The 24368-nt window shown below is 44.7% G+C and overlaps 2 protein-coding genes across 2 annotated transcripts; one reads left to right on the forward strand and one right to left on the reverse strand.

Moving 5' to 3' along the window:
- Positions 1-843, forward strand: ERAS (ES cell expressed Ras). Its single transcript, XM_019714280.2, has one exon. It carries the CDS (start codon positions 117-119, stop codon positions 816-818), a length of 702 nt encoding a protein of 233 aa, XP_019569839.2. The 5' UTR covers positions 1-116; the 3' UTR covers positions 819-843.
- Positions 844-1978: 1135 nt separating this feature from the next.
- Positions 1979-6839, reverse strand: PCSK1N (proprotein convertase subtilisin/kexin type 1 inhibitor). Its single transcript, XM_019714266.2, has 3 exons — positions 6604-6839; positions 2701-3173; positions 1979-2315 (listed from the first exon to the last, which is right to left on the reverse strand). Exons 1-3 carry the CDS (start codon positions 6715-6717, stop codon positions 2126-2128), a joined length of 777 nt encoding a protein of 258 aa, XP_019569825.2. The 5' UTR covers positions 6718-6839; the 3' UTR covers positions 1979-2125.
- Between the last annotated feature and the right edge of the window lie 17529 nt (positions 6840-24368).

Consider the following 24368-nt stretch of genomic DNA (forward strand, 5'->3'; position numbering starts at 1 on the left):
CCCCCAAATGGTCTCCTCTCCTAACCTAACGCTTCCAATCCCCCCCCTCCCCGCGTGCTGTTGTCTTTCTTCTCTTCCTAGTTGCAAGACCTGCTGTCCACATCTCTTCCCTGGGCATGGCGCCACCCACAAAACCTAACACGCTTGATCTGGGCCTGGGCACGTGGAGCCCCAGCACCCAGGAGGAGAGCCACAGGGCTCAGGAACCCTCTAAGGGTGTTGGCAAGCAGCTGCCGGAGTACAAGGCAGTGGTGGTGGGTGCCAGTGGCGTGGGCAAGAGTGCGCTGACCATCCAGCTGAACCATGATTGCTTCGTGGAAGACCATGACCCCACGATCCAGGATTCCTACTGGAAGGAGGTGACCCTGGGCGAGGGGGGCTGTGTTCTGAACGTGCTGGACACGGCAGGGCAGGCTGCCCATAAGGCCCTGCGTGACCAGTGCTTGGCTGTTGGGGATGGTGTGCTGTGTGTCTTCGCCCTCGACGACCCCTCCTCTCTGACGCAGCTGCAGCAAATGCGGGCTACCTGGGGCCCTCACTACACCCGGCCCCTCGTCCTTGTGGGCAACAAGTGCGACCTGGTGGCTGGCGTCGGAGATATTCATGCTGCTGCAATAGACCTCGCGAAGAGCTGGGGGGCCCCCTTCGTGGAGACCTCAGCGAAGACACGGCAAGGTGTAGAAGAGGCCTTTACCCTGCTCATCCATGAAATCCAAAGGGCCCAGGATGCCATGGCAAAGGAGGCTGAGGCAAAATCCAGTGGGCAGAAGGGCCGGCACCGGAAGACCATGTGCCATGGTGGCTGTGCCGTGGCCTGAAAGTCTTTGTCAAGAAAGGCGGACCCTCCCCCAGGCCTGGGTGGTGGTGCCTTGGAATGAGACCCCTGAGCTACTAGCTATGTGGGACACTGGGTGTACTAGAGATAGATGGACCCCTCTTCTGGGGAGGTTTTTGTTTGGTGATGGGCTTTTTGATAATGTGCAGCATACTAGTGTTGGTTACATTCTGGCAAGTTGAGAGATTCTGTGCAAAATTGAATAAATGGTGTTCTCAGGTTTCAAAGCTGCCTCCACGCTAAGTGTTATGTGGGTGGGAGTGAAACTGGGGAGAATGTTACTTGAATTGTGAGGATCCTTTCATTCAAGAAATGTGAGGGAGCCTGCTGTGTGCCAGGCCCTGCTTTGGGTGCAAAGGATGTTGAGGCAAGCAAGACATTTAAAAAAAATCCCTGCCCCAGTACATAGGACATAAAGTTATATATTAAAGGCAGGTGATGGGATAAAGTGTAACAGGTAGGTCGATGAAAGCCTTATTGGGGGAGTGACATTTGAGCAAAACCTTGCAGATGACCAGGGGCAGCGGGATTAACCAGTGCAAAGGCCATAACCAGAAACCGGCTACCAACAGGCCAACTCCCGATACCTTCCGGGGTGGGCAAGAATACAGATACAGTGGCCTCTATACTATATAACTAAATATTTAAATATTACAAATCAAGCTAACAAATGTAAACAGCATACATTCTAGCTTCCTACCTTAACAAATAACACTTGCTTAACGACCTGGAGGCCGAGGTTCGAATTGTTGGTACTTCTCAGAGTTTCATGCCAGGATGCCAGTGCGTTGGAAGGGCTGAGCCCTGACTTGCAGCGCACTCCTTTCCCTTCCTCCGGTGGCCCCTCCTCACAGGAGGAGCTCAGGTGCTCGGGGACATGCCAGCTAACATAGCTCAGGCTCTCCTCCGCCTCACAACAGGAGGATGGACCCTGGAAGACGCTGCTGCTGGCCCTGAAAGTGGCCCCAAAGCCTTCTGGGCTCCCCATATCCAAGTGGGTCACTGGGTAGGCACTGCCCCTGCGGCACTAAGGGGGTGTCTCTAAAGTGCCGGACCGAGGTAAGGGGCCGCTCTTCCTGGTCTAAGGGCCATCACCACCTAGTCCTCCAGCCCCCTAGAAACTGCCACTCACAAACAAGCACATAGCTGCTTCAGATCGTATTTATTGTGGGGATCTTGGGGTTCGAGGGCAGGAACTGCGGCTGGCGGGGACCGTGCCGGCGGGGAGCAGTCGGGGTGTCCGGGCAGGAGCGGCCCTGGGCCCGAGGGCGCGCAGGACTCACGCGGTGCTCAGGGCGGCAAGAGGCGGCGCGCCGGGGGCGCAGGGGTCTCCAGGCGCTTCACGCGCAGCAGGGCTCCCAGCACGCCCTCAGGGGGCACCTCAGGGCCCAGATCCTGGTCGGCCGCGCGGCGGAGGCGGCGCGGGGCAACCACAGCCTCGGGGTCCCCGTTTCCTGCAAGGATCCGCCCCAACAAGTACCTGTAGGGGAGCAGAGCGGATGCAGTGAGGACGTGTTGGCGTGTCAACGCCCGGGCCCTAGGACCCTGACGGCCCTGCAACCCCATACTGCCTGGGGACCCACCGCCTCCAGTCTCTTCTCCACCCCAGCATCCCCAGCCCTCTGCTTTCCTGAGACAAAGTCCCCGCCTCCCACCCCAAAAACTACAGCTTCCCGCCTTCTCCTCCCCTCTCCCGAAACTGGGCGTTGGAGTCCCTCATCCACGGGCCCGAGAGTGCAGTCCCCCAGACCCCCTAGCCAAGCACCTCTGCCCCCACACTCCCTCTTAGAGTCCCAGGACCCAGATATTCGCACCTCCACCCCAGGATTCTGGCGCCTGCTTCCCGCCCACCCCGTGCCGGCTACCTCAGCAGCTCGGGGTCCACGTCGGGTGTGTCGTCGCCGGCGTCCTCGGCCTCTGGGCCCGCGGGGCCGTCCTCGTAGATTGGGGGCCGGGGTCGGAGCGCAGCGGCGGGGGCAGGGGCGGGGACCAACTGGGCTGCGAGCGTGGCAGGGTCCAGGCGGGAGCGGAGCAGAGCACGGGCCAGCTGCGCGGCGGGCGCATCAGGATCGTCCTCCAGGCCCGGGGCTGGATCGGTGGTGCGGGGAGCGCCCCAGACACGCAGCAGCTGCGCCAGGACCCGCGCCTGCTGATCCTCGGCCTCTTGCGCCTCGGCCCGCGCCCGCTCCTGCCGTTCGGCCTCCAGCAGGTGCGCCAGCGCCCGCGCCAGCTCCTGCACGGCCCCCGCCGTCTCACCCCTGGGCACTGCCCTCCGGAAGCGGCGGGGAGCACCAGCCTCGCCCAAGGGCGGCGAGGCTGCACCCAGGCCGCGGGGCTCCTGCGGGAAGACGAAGTGGGGGTAAAGATGGGGGGGTTGTCAACGTACGTCGGGCCAGGGACCCCCAATTTGGGGGTCTCCGTGAACTTCAAACATCCCCAGATAACACCAAAGGCACCATGGCCCTTCAAATTGTGCCCTTCAAAGGCACCACACCCCTAAAGCCACTGAAAGCACCCAAATATCTCCAGACGACACTTAAAACCACAAAAGACCCGGAGAGATGCACTCCCCCTACAGACACACACACACTCACCGATTTCCTCCTAATGACTCAGAACTTGCCCTAGGGCTGTTTGCCTGAGACCAGGTTTCTTTATAGTAGTAACAATGGTAGATATGACAGCTATAGTTTTTTTTACATTAATGTTGTGGACAACAGGAACCTATATTTGCATTTTAGGTTCCACTTGTTTTACCCAAAAGGTAGCAGACCTTTCGGCACCTTGTTTTTTGGAATCTATATCTACATCAGTTCATTAACCTCTCTCCTCTCTCCTCTCCCCTCTCCCCTCTCCCCTCTCCCCTCTCCCTCTCCCCTCTCCCTCTCCCCTCTCCCTCTCCCTCTCCCCTCTCCCTCCCTCTCCCCTCTCCCCTCCCTCTCCCTCTCCCTCTCCCTCTCCTTTCTTATGCATGGAATGCCTTTTGTGTAAATGTACAATAGTTTATTTAACCAGTCTTTAATTGATGAATATTTAGGGTGTTTTTTGCTATTCTTACAAATCTTTTGCTATTCTTACAAATAATGAATAACATTTATATATCATTTGGCACGTGTGCAAGTCTACCTGTAGAATAAATTACACAATGACTAATTTGTAGTTCAGACAGTTTTGAAACAATTTACGTTAGTTTAAATAAACAAATGAGGGTGTTGAAAGTATGAACAAGGAATGAGAGACCATAAAATTGATGATGAATGAAGATTTGAAAAAAGAAACACCTAGAACTTCTAGGTTACTAGACTTATCATGGTGATCACTGCTTTAGGTCTATAAGTGTTGAATAACTCTGGTGTACACCTGAAACTGATATAATGTTGTGTGTTAACTATATTTTAATAAAAATCTTTTTAAAAGAAAAACAAAACACCTAGAACACCTGGAAATATATTTTAAAGCAAATTAAAAATTAAACAGGCAATTTAAACAGAAGTTAGATACTGCACAGGAAATAATAGGATTGAACAAAACTTAGAAACAGATCCACACATGTTGACACTTGCTACATGACAGGTGGCACTGCAGAGTAGTAGGGACAGGACGAACTCCTTCAATAAATCATGCAGGAACAAGTGATCCAAATTTGAGAAAATGGAAAAGACAAATACATTTGACTACATTAAGAATTTCTTTTTATCCAAAGAGACCATAAAAAGAGTGCAAAGTAAACCAGAGTGGGAGAAAATACTTGCAATACCAATAGTCAATAAAGGTTTAGTATCCAATATTCAAAGAATGTCTAAAAACCAATAAAAAACAGGCAAAATTCGTGATCAAGTATTTCACAAAAAGGAGACAAAAGCAGTTACTAAACATGAAAAATAGTGAACCTCATTAGTAATCAGGGAAATGAAAATTAAAATGCCAGTGAGGTACTATGCAAAATAGTCCAAAAGATTGGCAAAATCAAAAAGTCCAATAATGTCCAACGTTGAAAAGGATGTGGAAAAAATGGAAACACTCATACGTTGCTGGTAAGAAGTCAATTGCCAAAATAACTTTGAAGAACAATTTGACAATGTCTAAAAAGATGCAGATCTACAATCTGCTCCTGGGATGTTACACCCCAGGGAAGCTTTTTTACATATAAGGTACTACTGAACACAAATTCATGAAAAACTACAGTAGCACTGTTTGTCATGGTATCAAAGTGGAGGGAGAAAAAAAGAAAGAAAAGCCTGGAAACAACCCAACTGTCTACTAATATATTGAGACTGCATCATAAACCATGATATACTCATAGGATAAAATACTATGCAGCATTAAAAAATGACTGATAGCCACACCTCATTCAGTGTGGAGGAATCTCACAATCAATGTAGAGATGGGGAAAAAAGAGGTTGGGGAGTTGTACTGCAGGCTGCCTGAGACCGACACCTGATGACTTCCTAGTGACCCCTAGTGTCGACCAGAGGCCAGGCACCCAGTATGCTTGCATTTCTAGGAGGAAAAACTAAACAAAATATTATTTATTGTATATGTTGTAAGTTACAAACAAAAACAAGGGATTAATGAACAGAAAATACAGGATAATGATCATGGAGGAGAGTGGCTTCTGTGGGGAGGGGTACCCAGGGGCTTCGATTTGTCGTGCTCTACTTCTTAAACTGAGTGGTAGGCACACACAGGGGTTATTTTATCATAATTCCTTACATTGCACATATATGTTAAATATATTATGTCATGTATATAAAATATTTAATAATTTTTAAAATTCCCCAGCTCTGAAGAGTTAGAGGAGGGTATGCTCCAAGTGACCTTGGCATCCACCACCCCCAGGGAATCACACACTCACTAGCAATCACAGCCTCACTCACACTGCCATGGGCTGACAGGCCTTGAGATGTCACATATACAACCCAACCCTGCCACATCCACATGCAAGGAACTGTACAAATTCACACAAATGGCTGCTCATGCAGTTACAATCGCCAAGCTACCCCGATGCAAGGTCACGCAGCACCCTTAAAGACACAATGCAATACAGACATCATGGCTTCTCTCCCCACAATGACACAGCTCTACAAAGGAACAGTAAGAAACAGCCTCATGAACACACATACAAAATCCTAGTAGTCACTCAGTGCAACAGAACCAAAATGGGATGTGCACCCGGGGATTCAAAGACCACTCCCTCCAGAACACAAACGAAATCACACACACACACACACACACACACACACACACACACACAGACACGCCCATAGGTCACGCCATCACCATAGGATTCACAAATATACACACGGTGTCACTGAGAAAAGACACCCAGAAGCACCCCCAGCATCACACACACACTGCCCAGCTGGAGCCACAACGTCACCTCTGTATGGACTCTCTTAAGCGCTCACATCAAAGGACACACACAAGGTCACCACACCCTCACCTCCGTGTCATCACATCACGCGCGCACAGACGAAGATGCGCGCACCCCCTTCCTTAATACGCACTAGTCCCATGGACAGCGCCACCGGTGCCGGGCAGGGAGGGATGGGCAGGGCGCGGCTGCTGGCAAAGCCCAGGACACCGCCACCCGCACACCCAGAGACCCAGCCCGGCCCCGCGATCACCGGCGTGGCCTGGGCACGGACTGGCAGTTGGATCCCGGGCCACGTTGGCCTAAGTCTCCCCATGTCCCGGCAGCTGGGGTCGGGGAGGGTGAGGTAGCATCCTCCCCCCGCCCCCCACCCCGTGCCCTACCCGGATCGCACCTTTACGGGCCGTGCGCAGAGCGCAGGAGGTGACCGAAGTATACCCAACAACAGCAGCACCAGAAGGCCGACGCCCCCGGCCCGCGGCCCGCCGAGCAGCGGCGACCCCGCCATGCTGCCCCAGCGAGCCGGGCTCCGGACGGGCGGACTGGCTGGCAAATGCGCAGCGCTGGGGCTAGCGGGCCAGGCTGCGGTGCTCTGCGGCTGCGCACGCCGGCCTGCCCTCTCCTGCCACCCACTCGCGCCACTTGACGCAGGCGCAGCCTGGGAGCTTCCGCAGCCCCTCCATCCCGCCGGTTGCCATGGAGATGCCCAAGGGGCAAGGTGGAGAGCTGGAGACTGATGGCAGTTGCCACGGCAGTTGCCAGGGCAACAGTCCTTGCTGTCACCTTAGCAGAGAGGAAAAATTAACTCAATGGAGTGGAATGGGGGTCTGGTCCCCACCTCTCCCTCCTTGAAGAAGAGATATATGACCTTGTTCGTTGGATAAACAGTTATGGATCGCCTATTATGGACCAGGCACTTTACAGAGCCATGGGTTCTATCCTGGTGATGTGACCATGAACAGGTCAGTTCACCATTTTAAGACTCAGCCCCTCACCTGCATAAAGGGGTTACTAGTAACTGCCCCTCAGAGTGACTTTGAAGGTTTAATAAGAATGACATTCAGTAGTAGCTCAATAAATGCTCCTTTCCGTTCTGTCCTTGTCTCTTTGCTAGTATCTTCATCGCTCCATGGCTCTCTGTGTTTCTCTTTCTGTCCTTCTGTGCCCATAACTCTCTGTCTTCCTCTCCCATCTGTCTCTCTCTGCCTCTGATTCTTTTTCTCCCTTTAGCTCTACAACCCTCTGTCATGCAGGGTGTCATGTGGGGTCTCTAGTCCCGCTCCCCACATAAGCACACAGGATATGGTGAGGCCTAAAAGGAACACCCACGGAGCCATAGATACCGGAGTCATGCCACTATATTCTCGCTGGCGGCTGGGTTGGAGACACAGGAAGCAGCATCCACAATCCACTGGCCGCTTCTCTGCCAACCAACAACCAACCAACCAACCCCTTGCTAACTGCAATCCACGCTTGCCAGCCACCATCATTCGCTGCTAGCGTAGCCACAGCAGTTATATGGGTGGCCAATGGCTCACTGGTTACAGCTGACGGCCAACTAGCCACAGCTGATGGCCATCCGATCACAGTTGATGGCCCTTTACTACCTGAGCCAGCACCTTTCTATGTGAGGCCGAGAGTCTGGAAACTGCACTCCTGGCTCTGTCCTCACACCCTCCTTCTGTCTGTATTTAACTGTCTGTATCTACTTGTTTTTCCATAAATACGTAGATAGGTTTTACCCATATATTGTTCCAGAAAGGATTTCAAGCCACTTAAAATGACACATCAAAGGAAACAAAACTTTGGTAAAATTTGTGGATCCACAGAGGAGAATATGTTGGGAAGGAAATGTTAGTGGTTATGTACGGGCGGGTAGATAACTAATGATTTGTCACTTTCTCCTTTACACTTTTCTCTGTTGTCTGAAAAAAAACACGTTGTAATGTGTAAGTATTACTGTTATAATCAGATAAAAAAATAAAGATATTTTCATTTTGGAATTAAAATGAAGTATGGTAACATGACATAAAAGTGAAGAAAGATACATTTATGTTGCTGTGAGAATATCTAATCCATTGATTCTAACTGCCTCCATCTCCTCAGTATTACAAACAACTTTACAATGAAAAACCTTATATGCATCTCCTTATGGACCTGAAGATTATATACCCAAGGATGGTGCAATGGACACATGCTTAAGGTAGCTCCCATGATCCTTGCGTCCTGGTGTTCATATCCTTGTGTAATCTTCCCCCTTTGAGTACGTGCATGACCAAAGGTGACCAGATGTATGTGATTACATGTATGTAATTATGTTAAAAATGAGTTTGAGACAACCATCTTGTCATTTCAAGGGAAGAGACTCCCATTCCTCTGCTGGCTTTGATGAACCAAGTGACCACTTTGGGGAACCTCATGAGACAAGGAACAGAGAGTGGCCGTTAGAAGTCCAGGGTGGCCAGCAGGGCACAGCCAGCATGAAATTGAAGCCATCAGTCCTACAACCACAAGAAACTGAATTCTGCTCAAAACTTGATCTTGGAAGTTGATCCTTCCCCAGTCAAGCCTCAGATGAGACTGAAGCCCCAGTCAACACCTTCATTTCAGCTTCGCGAGACCCCTAAGCAGAGAACCCAGTTAAGCCACACCCTGATTCCTGACCCGCAAAAACTGTAGGATAATGTTGTTGTATGTTGTTTTAAGCTGAGCGGTTTGTGGTAATATTGTTACACTGCAATAGAAAACTAGTATAAATGGGATAAATAAGACCTCTATAGAGAAAATTTTAAAACTTCATTAAAAGGTATAAAAGAAGATCTGAATAAATGAAGAGACATTTCACTCTCTTGGATGAGATAATCGCCTATTATAAAGATTTCAATGATCTCCAAATTAATATATAATTTCAATAAAATCTCAATTTAAATCCCAGATGAATGTTTTAAGGAAAATCAATAAAACTTATTTATTTATTCTGGAAAAAATATTCTTTTATTTAATGTTTGCAGAAATTACAACAGAAAAGTATGTTATGGCAGAGAACAGTACTATGGTTACCAGAGGGAAAGGGGAGGTGGAGGAAAGATAAAGAGGGTCAAATATATGGTGATGGAAGGAACCAGACTTTGGGTGGTGAGCACGCATGCAATATACAGACGATATATTACAGAACTGTACACTTGAAACTTATATAATGCTATTAACCAATGTCACACCAATAAATTTAATTTTTAAAAATGTCAAAAATAAATAAAAAATAAAATAAAAAAAGTAAGTGATGGTGATCAAATACCACCTTAAACATAATGATGACTAAAACAGTTTCTTTAAAAAAAATGAAGAATGAAAACTTATTTTTGAATGTTATAAAAGCAGTATTTTTCATAATAGCCATATAGGAGAAACAATCCAAATGTCCATCAACTGATGAATGGATAGACAAAATGAGGCATATATTCGTATAATGGAATATTACTCATCTATAAAAAGAAATGAAGTACTGATACATGCTGCAATATGGATGAAACTTGAAAATATGTTAAGTGAAAGAAGCCAGGCACATAAAAAAACACATACTACAAAATTCCATTTATGTGAAATGTACGGAATAGGCAAATCCCTAGAGATAAAAAGTTGATTAGTGGTTGCCAGGGGCTGGGGGGAGAAGGAAATGGAATGGGGAGTGACTGCTAATAGGTACAGGGTTTCTTTTTTTTTTAAATTTTATTTTATTAAATTTATTGGGGTGACAATTGTTAGTAAAATTACATAGATTTCAGGTGTACAATTCTGTATTACATCATCTATAAATCCCATCGTGTGTTCATCACCCAGAGTCAGTTCTCCTTACATCACCATATATTAGATCCCCCTTACCCTCATCTCCCACCCCCCACTCCCCACCCCCCTTACCCTCTGAGGGTTTCTTTTTGAGGTGATGAAAATGTTCTGGTTAGATAGTGCTAATGGTTGCACAAGTTAGTGAACATGCTAAAAACCATTGAACTGCACACTTCAAAATAGTGAAGTTTATGGTATGTGAATTATATCTCAATACATAAATAAATAGATACCTATGTAGAAGAATAAAAGTTTGCGAATAGTTAAATCAATTCTGAAAGGGGGGAGTAAAGAAGACAGAAGTGGTGTGTGTTGCTTCAGGCTGGAGCACTTGCCAGTGTGAGATCCTCCAGAGCTCTCTGTCTCTCTAATTTCTTTACATAGTGTTTATTTACTGTTACTCCCAAATTCCTATCTCTAGTTTGGGCCTATCCAGATTCAAAATCCAACTGCCTCCTCAACACTTCCCCTTGGCTGTTTAATAGGCATTTCAGTTAACTTCCCCAAAATTAAACTATTGATTGACTGCCTCCAAGGCCTGCTCCTCCACCACACACACACACACACACACACACACACACACACATGTGTGCGTGCGACTTCTCCCTCGGGATCTACCATCTCAATAAATGGTCCATCATTCACCCAGCTTTTCAGGTGAAAAACCATGAAGCATCCTTGACTCCGCTCTTCTTGCCCCCATATCTAGTCTCTGAGGAAATCGTGTCGGCTCCACCTTCAAAATAGATCCCAAATCCAACCCTTTCTCATGCTCTCCACTGCCAGCACCACATGTCATTTGGACCCTCACAGTAACCTCCTCATTCGTCTCCCTGCTTCCTCCCTTGCCTTCTTACACTCTCTTTTCCTCATAGCAGCTAGAGGGGTCCTATTGTAACCCAATAATGTCCCTTATCTACTCAGAATCCCTCCCCCCATTAGAATAAAAGCTAAAGTCTATGGTCCCAGATAAAGCCCACGGTCCACAAGGCCTTGTACGATCTAGGTCCTGTCACGTTTCTGACCACTGTTCCCTCACTCACTCTGCTCCCACCACACTGGTATCTTTCTTGTTCTTCATACATGCCAAGCATTTTCACAACTTTAGGGTCTTTGCACTTGCTGGTAGCTTTGTGTGCAGCTTGTTCCCTCGTTTCATTCTGGTCTTTGTTTAGACCTCACTCCTTCAGTGAGGCTTTCCCTGATCTCTCTGCTTCATGTCCTCTGTCTCTGTAGTCTGCTTTATCTTCCATTGTATCACTGATCACTTGCCTTCATCATATTATCTCTGTATTGCTTTATAGACTGTCTCCCCAACTACAGTGCATATTTTATGGGAACCAAGTCTTTGATTTCTTCACCATTGCATCCCCATGCCTGAAATACAATAGGTGCTCAATAGGTAGGTATAAAGTATTGAATTAATTTAAGAAAAAACAATGGCACAAAACAGAAGGACAAAGAATAAACAGAACAGGAAAAATGAGAGGAAAGAAAGATAATCAAAGGAACATGGAAACTTCTTAAATATTGATACTACACTCATACAATAAGAGGAGGCCATGTTTAGTGGCAGGGGATATTGGGAAATCTCTGTATCTTCCTCTCAATTTTTCTGTGAACCTAAAACTGCTCTAAATAAATAAAGTCTTTAAAAAAAGAGGCTGCTATGAAAAGAACAATGAACACAGGGCTGAATACATAGAATGGACATAACTGAAGACAAAATTAGTCATCTGGCAGATATTAAATTTAAAAAATTTTCCATTTGCAATAGCATCAAAAAGAATAAAAAACTTACAAAAGCTTACAAATAAATTTAATAAAATAAGACTTGTACACTGAAAACTACAAAATCACCTAACATAAGCTCAAATCCAATAATAATGGTTCCCAGGGTGTGTGATCTCCCTCATTGCAACAACACAACCAACGTGGTTTGACTACAGCTGTGTTCCTGACGGTCTTTAACTGATAGGCATTAACACAAATGGAGGTTTCCTTGAGATTCAGCTGAAGCCCTCACTGCCCTGGACTGTGACCTTCAACTCAGTAATAGTGCACATTTCTGAAACCCTGTGCGTCTTCAGCTAATTGAGTCTCCTCCCTGCGTGTGCCTGGGAGTTAAGTTCACAGTGAACCAAATATAGACATTGCACTAAGGCCCTGCCGCACTGGATTTATTTGTTTTGTTTGTTTTCCTGGGAATAAGTTTCCCCGGGGAATTTGATCATCTGATCAGATATGTATTATTACTTGGTAAAATTGTTTTCTAGCTTCCTACCACCTGCTCCTATGGTCTGTCCATTTGTATAGTATGAGTCTTATATTTAGTTACAAAGTTGAGTGATATTTTGCAGCAAAAGGAAAAGTCTACGGGGAGAGAATGAGCATCGCGGTGATTCATTTATTCTGAGCTGGCCCTGGGGTCTGAGGAGTTCAGATGTTCTCCTCAGATCAACATCCTTTGGACAAACATGCGATGGCCCACCGTTAGAAAACCTTATGCGAAAGCAGGGTCTCAAAGAGACAGTGTTCATAGCAGCGTTCTTCACAATAGCTAAAATGTAGAAGCGATCCAAGTTGCCTATTAGCCGATGAATGAACAAGCAAAACGTGATATATACATATAATGAAATACTATTCAGCTTTGAAAGGAAGGAAATTCTGACACATGCTACATCATGGATGAACCTTGAGGATGTTATGCAAAATGAAATAAGCAAGTTACAAAAAGACATATACAGTTGGTCCTTGAACAACATGGCTTTGAACTGAATGGGTCCACTTATACACAGATGTTTTTCAATAAATACGTACAGTACTATAAATCTATTTTTCCTTATGATTTTGCTAACACTTTCTTTTCTCCAGACTATTTATTGTAAGAATACAGTATATAATACATGGAACATACAAAATATGTGTTAATCAACTGTTTATGTTATCAGTAAGGCTACAGGTCAACAGTAGGCTATTAGTAGTTAAGTTTGGGGGGGAGTCAAAAGTTACATGCAGATGTTTGACTGTGTGGGGGTTAGCTCACTTAACCCCCATGTTGTTTAAGGGTTAACTCTACTGTATGAATCCACTTATATGAGGTATGTAGAGTAGTCAAATTCATAGAGATAGAAAGTAGAATGGTGGGTGTCAGAGGCTGGGAGGAGGGGAGAATGGGGAGTTAATGTGAAGGAGAATATGTCTCTGTGAGTCCCCAAATGATGTAGGGCACTTGTGAGTGAGTGAGTGCCGGGATCCTGTCTCGTGAGATTGAAGAATGGAAACACGGACCCAGGAGAGGCAAAGAGTTTTACAAAGAGGATAGTTTATTGAAAGCAAAGGGTCAGAGCTCCCGAGAGGGAGGGGGTCTCGAATGGGGGTGCCCCATGACTGAGGCAAAAGCTCTTACTTTTTCATACCTTCCCTTGTCTGTTTGGGGAAGGGGAGCTGGCACCTTTTAATGAAATTCGTCTACCAGGTTTGTTCTGCTCGCCCATCCTAAAGGAATTAGCAAAGTAACCCACTCTTATCTATCAGATCTGCTCTGTTTGTCAGGCCAAAAGGAATTTTATGATTAACCTCAACGCATTGTTACATTTTGTCCTGGAGAGAAGAAGTGATTTGAAAACCTGGAGTTTCAGGATTTGGCTGTCTTTGTTTATTCCATCAGGGACCTCCCTGTCTACCCAACGACATGCTAGCTAACCTGTCTCAATTGTTTAATGAGTACTGAGTTTTAGTTTTACAAGGTGTAACAGTTTTGGGTGGTGGTGATAGTCGAACCACATTATGAATGTATTTAATACCACTGAACTGTACACTTACAAATGGTTAAGATGGTAAATTTTACGTTATGTGTATTTTGCCATAATAACATTGGAAAAAAAACATATGTGAATTTCTTCCTCAATCTTGTTTCTGTGTCCCTGAGAATTGCTGTTTCATTTCATCTGCCCAGAATCAGGAGGTTTTTTTATTTCTGGCCTACAGTCAGTGACAATTAGCCTTTGGACAAAATCTGAAGACAAAGTTACACAAGCAGCACCCTTAGAGGACACTGTAGTTCTCACGGGATCCTCTGTTTAAAACTGTGCCTCTTCCAGGCCAAGTACCCGCTCCCTTCATGTTTTCTCACTGTAATGGCAGCACATATGAGGTGTGACAATTAAGTTTGTGAATTCATCCTAGAAAAAGTGCTCCATACCTCATTGCTGAATATCACTATGGTCACCTTCGAAGTACTCCCCTTGGGAAGCTATGCACCCACACCAGTGCCTAGTCCACCCTTCAAAGCAATTTTGGATCTCTTTTTCTGGAATGGCCATCAGAGCTGTAGTCGTATTATCCTTGATGTCCTGAATGTCATCAAAATGTCTTCCTTTCAGTATTTTCTTTATTTCTGGGTAAAGAAAGAAGTCATTGGGGGCCAGATCAGGTGAGTAGGGAGGGTGTTCCAATACAGTTATTTGATTACTGGCTAAAAACTCCCTTACAGACAGTGCCGTGTGAGCTGGTGCATTATGGTGATGAGATAGCCATGAATTGTTGGTAAAAGGTTCAGATTGTCAACTTTTTCATGCAGGCTTTTCAGCACTTTCAAATAGTAAACTTGGTTAACTGTTCATCCAGTTTGTACAAATTCATAATGAATAATCCCTCTGATATAAAAAAAGGTTAGCAACATTGTTGCAACAAGTTCTTGAACTTAATTTTCAGACCTCATATGTTTATCTCTCTAACTGGTATAATTTCATCAGGGAAATTTTGGAATTGAAGTGACCACTTTGGAAAACATTTGCCATGGACAAGATGATTCATTTGAGAGATGCTTTAGAACAAAAAAGGGCAAGAATCCACATGAAAATGTTAGATAGGACAAGGGTCTCAAGGTCTGGGTGGTTCTTACTAAGTGCTATTCTTGCTAAATGTTAAAATGCAGCACGGTATTTTGCAGACTCTGCCGTAACAGGATGAGCTTGACCTGAATCCAACTGGGTAAGTATAGCCAAGAGCAACGAAGAAATCAACACGTAATTAACCAAATAGTGTATACAAGCAATGCAAAACCTCCCTTGAGGAGACAGAGCTTTGGATGTTAATCCTTTGTCTCCTTTACTTGCTGCAAGTAAATAAAACTACCTAATGAAACCACATCTAGTTCTTGAATAGAATTCTCCAGCAGGATCCCCTTCAGTTCTATAACAAATAGATTGTTTTATATATCTAAAAGGAAAAGATCATTTTGTTTAACAGAGACACCGTCCTCTTCATTTCTGTATTTGGGGATTAAGAAGTACTAACTTGTTAATAGTATACCTTGATAAAATTGTCAAGGGCCTGAATTATTGTTTAAATCAGCTATAATGACTCTCTTTTGAGTATGTTTATATCAAATTGTTTTCCTGCAGCCACAATTCTTTCCCTCTCCTTTCACAGGAAACATAACCAGACTTTTACAGTGGTAATTTCATGTTCATCTGAAGCCACTACAGAAACCCTTATCAAAATGGACAATAAATAAAGGAATTTCAATATAGTTTGCCATTACTTGAGCTAGTCATGAGAAGAGTGGAAATTAGCAAAAATGCTTCATGATATTAGCCACAATAGCAGAGATAAATTGGCCTCGATACTGAACCAACACTGATGGGGTAATTTTAAAGATCTTGCTGAGATGATCCTTGCATGTCATACCTCCAATGACACAATCATGGCAAAGACTGTAAAGGCAGGACGTGGACAGGGACCAAAGACTCAAGGCTTTTTTGAACACCTCCAAAGGGGCTATGAACACGTTCTTGTTGCGGCTTCTTTTTCAGGTGTGTTGAGTTTCTCCTGAACTGATACGAGAAATTGCTTGCTTGTGTATTCCTGACTGGGGTATCTCAACATATCTCTCCAGTAACAGGGACATGCACTGCACTTACTTAAATAACTCTGTTATTTAAAGATTCTGTGAAGTTTTAACCCTCAGAAACTCTACAGACATTATCATCCATGATCTAGAGAAAAAGTAGAGAGACTAAATAGAATTCTAAAAGTAAAGTCCACAAACTTCTGAGAAACCCTCAAACTTCCAGGGACTAAGTGTTGCCATCAGCCTTAATGGCAAGCAGATCTAACCCCTCTGGGGACCACCTCTAGTTAGTTACTTCTGAGTTAATAACAGATGACTCCACGGTGTTTTGTAATTTCACTTTGAATCCTAGAGTCTACCGTTACAAGCTGATGTGATTTAATGCTACTGGAGACTCAGATGATTCCTCCAGCCATCTGCATTTCCAAAGTATCCACCTAAACAAAGTCTGCGTGATAAAAGGGAAAACCGCTCTGGGGTCGCAATAGAAAAGACCTTAACAGGCCTCCACCTGAGGATTCTTAGGAATTATCCAGAAGCTTATGACTGCAGAGGAGGACAACTTCTGCCCAAGACCGCCAAACAAGATTAATTTTCTGATAAAGTCAATAATATTGTAATAACTATGTATAGTGTCAGATGGGTACTAGACTCATGGGGGTGATCACTTTGTGAGGTGGATAAATGTCTAATCACTAAGTTGTACACCTGAAACTAATATAATATTGTATGTCAACTGTAATTGAAACATAAATTTAAAAATTAATTTTCTGATTCTGTAGCACCCCATTTTTCTTTGTATTTCATTATTAATTTCAACTATTCAACTACTTTGACATCCTCTAGTAACCAACTGAAATATCTCTCAGTAAGCTCTCCTTATTCTCACCCCATTACTTTTGATCTCCTATGGTCTCCATCTGTCATTTAAGAAAAAAAACCTCTCTTGAGTGTTTTCTCAGACCATGGCTATTACTGAATTTGATTGCTAAACCTCTCTCTCTCTCTCTCTCTCTCTCTCTCTCTCTCTCTCTCTCTCTCTCTCAACACACACCCCTACTTGAAACTGACAAAAATTTAATATAACTGTTTTTTCAAATACCTCAGAAGGTAGCTTTGTTTCTGTAGGTTCCTTCTGGTGCTTACATTTTCCTCATAAATTAATCCCAAACTTTGATCTTGTAAAAGTTGGACATTGGCCTTACAGACTGTTTTTGCTGAGGTCATTACAACTAAATCAGCATGACCTACCCCATCAGGAATGGGAGCTAACATTGGGGCAGTTTGCTGTCTCAGAGACACTCCAGCTTTTTTTGCTGCTACTCTTTAACTCCACTCAAGAAATATATCCTGGGCTGGCCTGGTGGCTCGGGTGGTTGGAACACCCTGCTCCTAACACAGATGGTCGCAGGTTCGATTCCCACATGGGCCAGTGAGCTGCGCTCTCTACAGTGAACAACAGCTCTCCCTGGAGCTGGGCTGCCGTGAGCAGCCGCAGCTGCCCTGGGTCTCAGCGAGAGCTGCCATGAGCTGCCGCGGGAGGCGGAAGAAAGGAGGAAAAAATAATTAAATTAAAAAAAATATGTCCCCCTGTGGAATACAAAGTCTTTTTCATGCTGCGATAAATGACACATCTGGTCCCAATACAGTGTGTGCTCTCCGAGGGTACATGAGGCTTAACCTACCTGCTGTACCCTTACCCTGTGTATTCAGGATAATTGTTCCGGACATTCAGATATTTAAGACTAGGTTTCTCTTGTGGGTCATTTTCCCTGAGGATTTCCAGAGAACTCCAAAAATGAGACAAGCACAGGCTCCTGAAAAGAACTCCCAGTAGAGGTAGCTCTTATGTGAGCTGCAATTCCCACAGTGGGGATAATACAACTGGAAAGGTGGCCCCAAACTTGTCTCTGAGTTTAGTAGATGTCCCAAATAACAGCTTCTACTCTAGAAGTCCAACACACCAGTTTACATTTATATTCATTACATTTAAATTCATTAGAATTGTCATGAGCAACGTCATAACCCTTGATTGCTTTGGCCAGCCAAGGGGGAGTTTATGCTTTGGCAAACCCTTCGTGATGCAGTTATATAAATACTACAGGTCAAGTGGAACAATTTCTGATGAAGCTAAAAGAAAAAGCCATTTGGCTCTCTCCAAGAGACCAGTTGGACTTTGGGACGTTTCTATGGTCTGGGTTTGGTCATCTAGGCCCGTGTCTCCAGGGTTTATTAAAAAGACCAATCATCATCGTTTCTGGTAACTGCCTGTGGTGCATTTAAATGCCACTGCACAGCCCTTGTTACATCAGAGGAGTCAACAACTCACCCTGCAACAGAAGGAGCAGGAGAGACTAGCCCTCGTCCTATAACAGACAACTTTCTCTGAGCCACCTCCTGATTGGCAAAACCTCAGCAATGGCTGAGATCAGAATATGCAGATTCGCATCCCATGGTCTGACTTCATCTGACTATAATCAGGAGTCTGACTCCATTTTTTTCATGGTTGACTGGCGATAGCTTTTTTTTTTTTAAAGATTTTATTGGGGAAGGGGAACAGGACTTTATGGGGGAACAGTGTGTACTGTCAGGACTTTTTTCCAAGTCAAGTTGTTGTCCTTTCAGTCTTAGTTGTGGAGGGTGCCATTCAGCTCCAGGTCCAGTTGCCATTTTCTAGTTGCAGGGGGCACAGCCCACCATCCCTTGTGGGAGTCGAACCAGCAACCTTGTGGTTGAGAGGACGCGCTCCAACCAATTGAGCCATCCAGGAGCTCAGCGGCAGCTCAGCTCAAGGTGCCGTGTTCAATCTCTTAGTTGCAGGGGGCGCTGCCCACCATCCCTTGCAGGACTCGAGGAATTGAACTGGCAACCTTGTGGTTGAGAGCCCACTGGCCCATGTGGGAATCGAACCGGCAGCTTTCGGAGTTAGGAGCATAGAGCTCTAACCGCCTGAGCCACTGGGCCGGCCCCTGGCCATAGCTTTTAAGCTTCGCCCCCTCCCTCTTACCCTCTCCCACACATCTGGGCAAACTGTAAGAAAGTCTGGGTTGCTCCCTCCTTTGGCACCAGCAGGAAGTTCAAACCACCCAGCTCTGGTTGTGTGTGGGACCCCTCACCCCAGCCCCACCCCCTAACCACAATAAAATCCCAAACCAGTCTCCTTTCCCTGCTATCTCCAGAAAGCCTCATTATATAATAAACCTTTTCATATCTTCTTGGTTGGCTGTGTGGCATCATCAGGCTTAACATCCGATCTAAATTTTGCATGTGGGGGATTCATTCGCCTCTGCAGGGTGATCTCAACACTGACCTTGGACAAAAGGGATACCGAGCAAGAGAAATGCAGTCCCTGACGTCCAAGAGCTGACCTGCTGCTATGACCTTGGTGTTACATGGGGCTGGCTTGGCACTTCCAGTTGAACATGAACAATTCCACAAAAAAACAACATCAGACAAGGCCACTCTGACTGTGATGGATCAAGATGAAAACCAGACCACTCTGTCAAGTCTGGGCATAGACAAAATCATGAACATTGTCCAAACCATAAAATGACCAAACATCCCTCTGTCCTGTCTAACATGACTGATTGCTGCTTCCTTACTACTTACTGCTTCATTCCTTCTTCCTTCTAGAGATATAAATGACTGTGATACTCCATCATAGAATTACCCGCTTTCTGACAGCAGTCAGATCCAGAGCAAAGTTCTGCTTCTTTAACCCTCCGTGAGATCATCTAACACAAACTTACATCCTGTCGTGTCTTTTCTGAACCCCCTCTTACTGAGTGGTCCCAGGGTTCACCATGATGTGCTTTCTCCCTTGTTGCAATGAGCTAATAAATCCAACTTTGTTCAACTACTGCTGTGTTTCTGGTGGCCTTTGGCTGAAGCCCATTGACATTATTTATTTAGAAATCTCAAGAGAATCATATGAAAAACTTTTAGATCTAATAAGAGAAGCAAGCAACGTGACCCGAAATAAGATCTAATGAGGAATTGAATAGTCTTCCTTTATAGACACTTAAAATTCAAAAACATAATAGAAAAGTATATTGTTCATCATGGTAACAAAATTCATCAGCTTTCTGTGAATACATTGAGCAAGAAAAATACAAGCTCTATACATTTTTACAGAAGAAAAGAAAAAGTGACCTGAATAAATGGGGAGACATATAATGTTCCAGGCATGAAGAATCAACATTGGATAAATGTGTCCCCAAATTAATATATAAACTCAATTTAACACCAGCAGGATTCTTTTTATTCTTCTAAATTATGAAATATTTCAAACGCACAATAATCTGTAGAAGAGAATAATATAACGAACACCTGGGAAATCTTCTCCCAACAGATCTCAACATTTTGTCATTTGCCTCAAGTTTCTTCTTTAAGAAACAAAGTGTTTCAGCTCCAGCTGAAACCTACCAGACTCTATACTTCCTTCTTCTGACATAACTGAAATTCTGAATTTATTATCGATCATTCCCTTGCATGTTTTTGTGATTTTATTATGTAATTAGGAATCCATAAACTGCATGTGTTGTTTGCATGTTTTTAAAAACTTGTTTAAAACAAACATCACACTCTACATAGCAGTCCTCAACTTTCTTCTGTCTCAGCCTTGTAGATTTGGGGATTATCCATGTTGATACCCGTGGCTCTAATTCATATTGAAGTCCTTAGTGAGGTATGATTTACATACAGAAAAGTGCACGTCAGAAGGGTACAATCTAAATGTTTGCAAACTGAATACCCATGTAACCAGCAACCAGCTCAAGAAACAGAACATGACCAGTACGAGACCTTGTGTGCCTGCTTTGTGCCTTCCAGTCACTGCCCTCTGTCCCCCCCAGGGTAACCACCACCCTGACTTATAACAGCATGGTTTCATTTAGCCTGATTTCTATGATTTGTATGAAGACAATCATATAGTGTGCATCCTTACAGTGGGAAATTCATGCACATGGAATTATAGTTGTTCATCTTCAATGGTGTTAAGTCAGATCCTGAGGTTTTACCCTATGGACAAGCTAAGAAGTTAGCCTGCTGCAGTTTTACACACACACACGACACAAGACCCGTGTGTCAGAAAAACAGACCATTTATTATTCCTCATAGCAAACAACAGCAGCAGCCAGAGCAATACCTTGCATTGGTTCCTCATGCCCCATTTTGCATGAGGCCAGGTGTTTCTCTCACAGGCAGTGGGTTGTACTACGGGAGAGAAACCTGAAATTAGGAGGCTGAGCTTTTATGAAGATGCTGACACATCTGGCTGTCCTCCCCTCCATAGAGGATTACTAGGATTACTACTTACTCTGGAATGTAAACAATCTCCTGGTTGCGGGATGGGAGGACCATTTCTAGGTTTATTATCTCTAAATCTCTCTAGAGGGATACACTATCTCTAATTTCCAAAATTGCTTTTCAAACATGTCTTTTGCTCAGAAGGCCTGGACCATGCAGGAACATGAGAAATCTGTGGAAACCTATCTCTAACATATTGCTCTATAGTATTTCATCGTGTGACTACACCACAACTTATTGGTCCATTCTTTGGTTGGTGTGCATTTCGGTAGTTTTAAATTTGGGACTATTATGAATAAAACTGCTATAAACATTGCTGTACCTGTTTTTGGTTAATATTTGTACACATTTCTGTTAGGTACATAGCTAGAGATGGCATCATTGGGTGATAAATGTACATATATACAGCTTTAGTAGATACTGCCAAACAGTTCTCCAAAATGACTGTTGTCCCCATTACACTTCCATAAGCTGTGAACGAGCCAGTTTGTTTCTAGAATTCCTTAACAACACTTGGTATTATCAGATTTTTAAAAATTTGCCCATCTGATTGATATGAAATAGTATTTTGTTATCTTAATACACAGCTCCCTGACTTACCATAAACATATTTTCATCTATTATTGGCCATTTGGGTTTCCTATTTTGTAAAAAACATTTTCCTTATCCTTTGCTCTTATTGTTTTGGGTTGCTTGTCTTTTTCTTATTGTTTTGTAGGAACTCTTTATAGATATATACTGTAGTTATTCACCATTTGTCAATTATATGTGTTTTGAGGCTATGTCTTTTGGGGTAGACATGTCTTTATGATGGTCTAGGAAGATAGGCCTCATAAAACCCTCAAGCTCCCATTATGGCTGGGGAGAGCAAGCAATAGTTCCTATTGCTCTGGAGGGCACAGATTTAACCAAGAGAGTCAGACCAGGAGGTAACATAGCCAACTTGAGGGATAAAGCAGGAGCATAAGGCATGGGTCAACACCTGAGGACCACACAGGACCTGGCACATCTCAGAAGACGCCTGTGTGAAGAAATGACCTCCCCAAGGACAGCCCATTCTCCCCATGTCTTATCTAAGTCCCCAGAAGTCAGACTCCAGCCTGGGGAAAACGGGTGTGCAGAGAGCCTGTGTGGACTGAAATTATTAAGGAAATGGTGTTCAGTGGTGTCCTAAAGGAATTGAGATTTCCTTTCCCCTCCTACTTTCGTCTCCCCCCACACACACACACACTGTGGTATAAACTGTTGTTTCTCAGTCTGGTTGTATAGGACACAGCTCCATGGCCCATGCTGGTATTATGCACCTTGCGCTCCCCCTGGCCGAGGCAGTCGGTCGCCAGTCGTCCATGGGCCGCTCACAGCAGCTCATGGCAGCTCTCACCGGCTCCCAGCCGCTCACGATGGCTGCTGGCCAGCGGCCGCTCATGGCAGCGCACAGCAGCCCACAGCAGCTCATGCCAACCTCCTGGTACTCACGGCAGCCCAGCTCCAGGGAGAGCGGTTGTTCACAATCTTAGCTGTAGAGGGCGCAGCTCACTGCCTCATGTGGGAATCAAGCCGGAGATAGTATGGAGCTCCAACCACCTGAGACACCGGGCTGGCCCGAGATTTCCTTTTGTAGAAGGAAAACATGATAATTATTTCACTGAATTTAAAACAAGAAATCCTCTTTGGCCCCTATATTTCACATTTTGCAATAAAAATTTAGTTCCATAACCTAATTGTTTTTTTCTTTCTAATGCTCACTAAATAAAATTTCAGAGCTCAGCCTTGTAATTGCCTTCATAATTAACTAAAGGAATCTAATGAAGAAAGGAGATGCCCCCTCTCTGTGGGCTGTGGAGGGAGAGCTTCCGTTCTGCATCATAAAGATAGTTCATGGGGGGCAGTTTGCTCAGTGGTTAGAGCGTGGTGCTCATAACACCAAGGTGGCTGGTTCGAGTCCCACATGGGCCAGTGAGCTGCACCCTCTATAACTAGATTGAAAACAATGACTTGACTTGGAACTGAGCTGCGGCCTCCATAGCTAAATTGAAAAACAATGACTTGACATGGAACTGATGGGTCCTGGAAAAACACAGTTCCCCAATATTCCCTCTCCCCCAAAAAGATAGTTCACATCATCTAATTTGGTGAGGTATTCAAGTGAGAAACGTTGTCTTGATTTCCTGTAGAAACACGGAGCTCTGTGTGAATGCCCAGCATCACTGCCAACTTGATCTCCATTATGATAAATCCGTCCTTGAAATGATTACTTTAACAAAGGAATCTCAGACATTGGGGCTACAGCCTGTGAAAACTTCTCAATGATACCTGTAATCATGAAATTATGTTGCAAATGACATCTCTGCAACTCTAAGCACTATACATAAGGATATAAAGCCAAGCTTTGTCACTTTCAGGCAGTATAACCATGGGCAAGTTGCTTCACCTCTTTGTGCTTTTGGTTTCCTCATATATACAGAGGGTGACAAAAAAAAGTATACACATTTTAAGAAAGGAAAACTGTATTAAAATTATAACTCAATCTATACCGATAACAAAAGATGACTACAAGTCACATTTGACTTCTGCAATTACAAGAGGTGCTCCAAGTGGTTACCATCAGCGTCCAGACATTTCTGATGACAACGTACTGCTTGAGCAACATTGACCAAAGTGTCCACGTGTATACATTTTTTGGCACTCCCGTATAATGAGGGTAACAAAAGGAAGATTTCTCTGTCACCTCAGAAGTGATCATTGGCACATCCTCCCTCTTCCACCTGCTTGCAGGCAATCTGATGACCCTTCAGATTTCCCAGAGATGGCCCCCATTGGTCAGCTCTGGAGGTTGGCCCTAAATTTGCTCCTTGAGATGGTTCCAAGTACCCAACATCAGAGAATGGATCTCTGAAGGTGTATGTCCAGGGGAGGTGGCCCTCCCACCCACCTCGATGACCTGGGGTGGTAGGGGTGGGGATGTCAGAGCTGTCCTGCTCAGTCTCCAACTGCTACTAAGAGAACAGAGGACATAAAAACACTCAGATCAGCAACCTTCTGACTCAGGGTAAGGTGTATGCACCCAACTCTCTTTTCTCTTTCTCTCTCCCTGTCTCTGCTCGACTCTCATGTCTCTGTCTTTCTTTTCCCGTTTTTTTTCTTTTGCTATC

This window comes from Rhinolophus sinicus, chromosome X (assembly GCF_036562045.2).
Source record: "Rhinolophus sinicus isolate RSC01 chromosome X, ASM3656204v1, whole genome shotgun sequence".
Taxonomy (NCBI): Eukaryota; Metazoa; Chordata; class Mammalia; order Chiroptera; family Rhinolophidae; genus Rhinolophus; species Rhinolophus sinicus.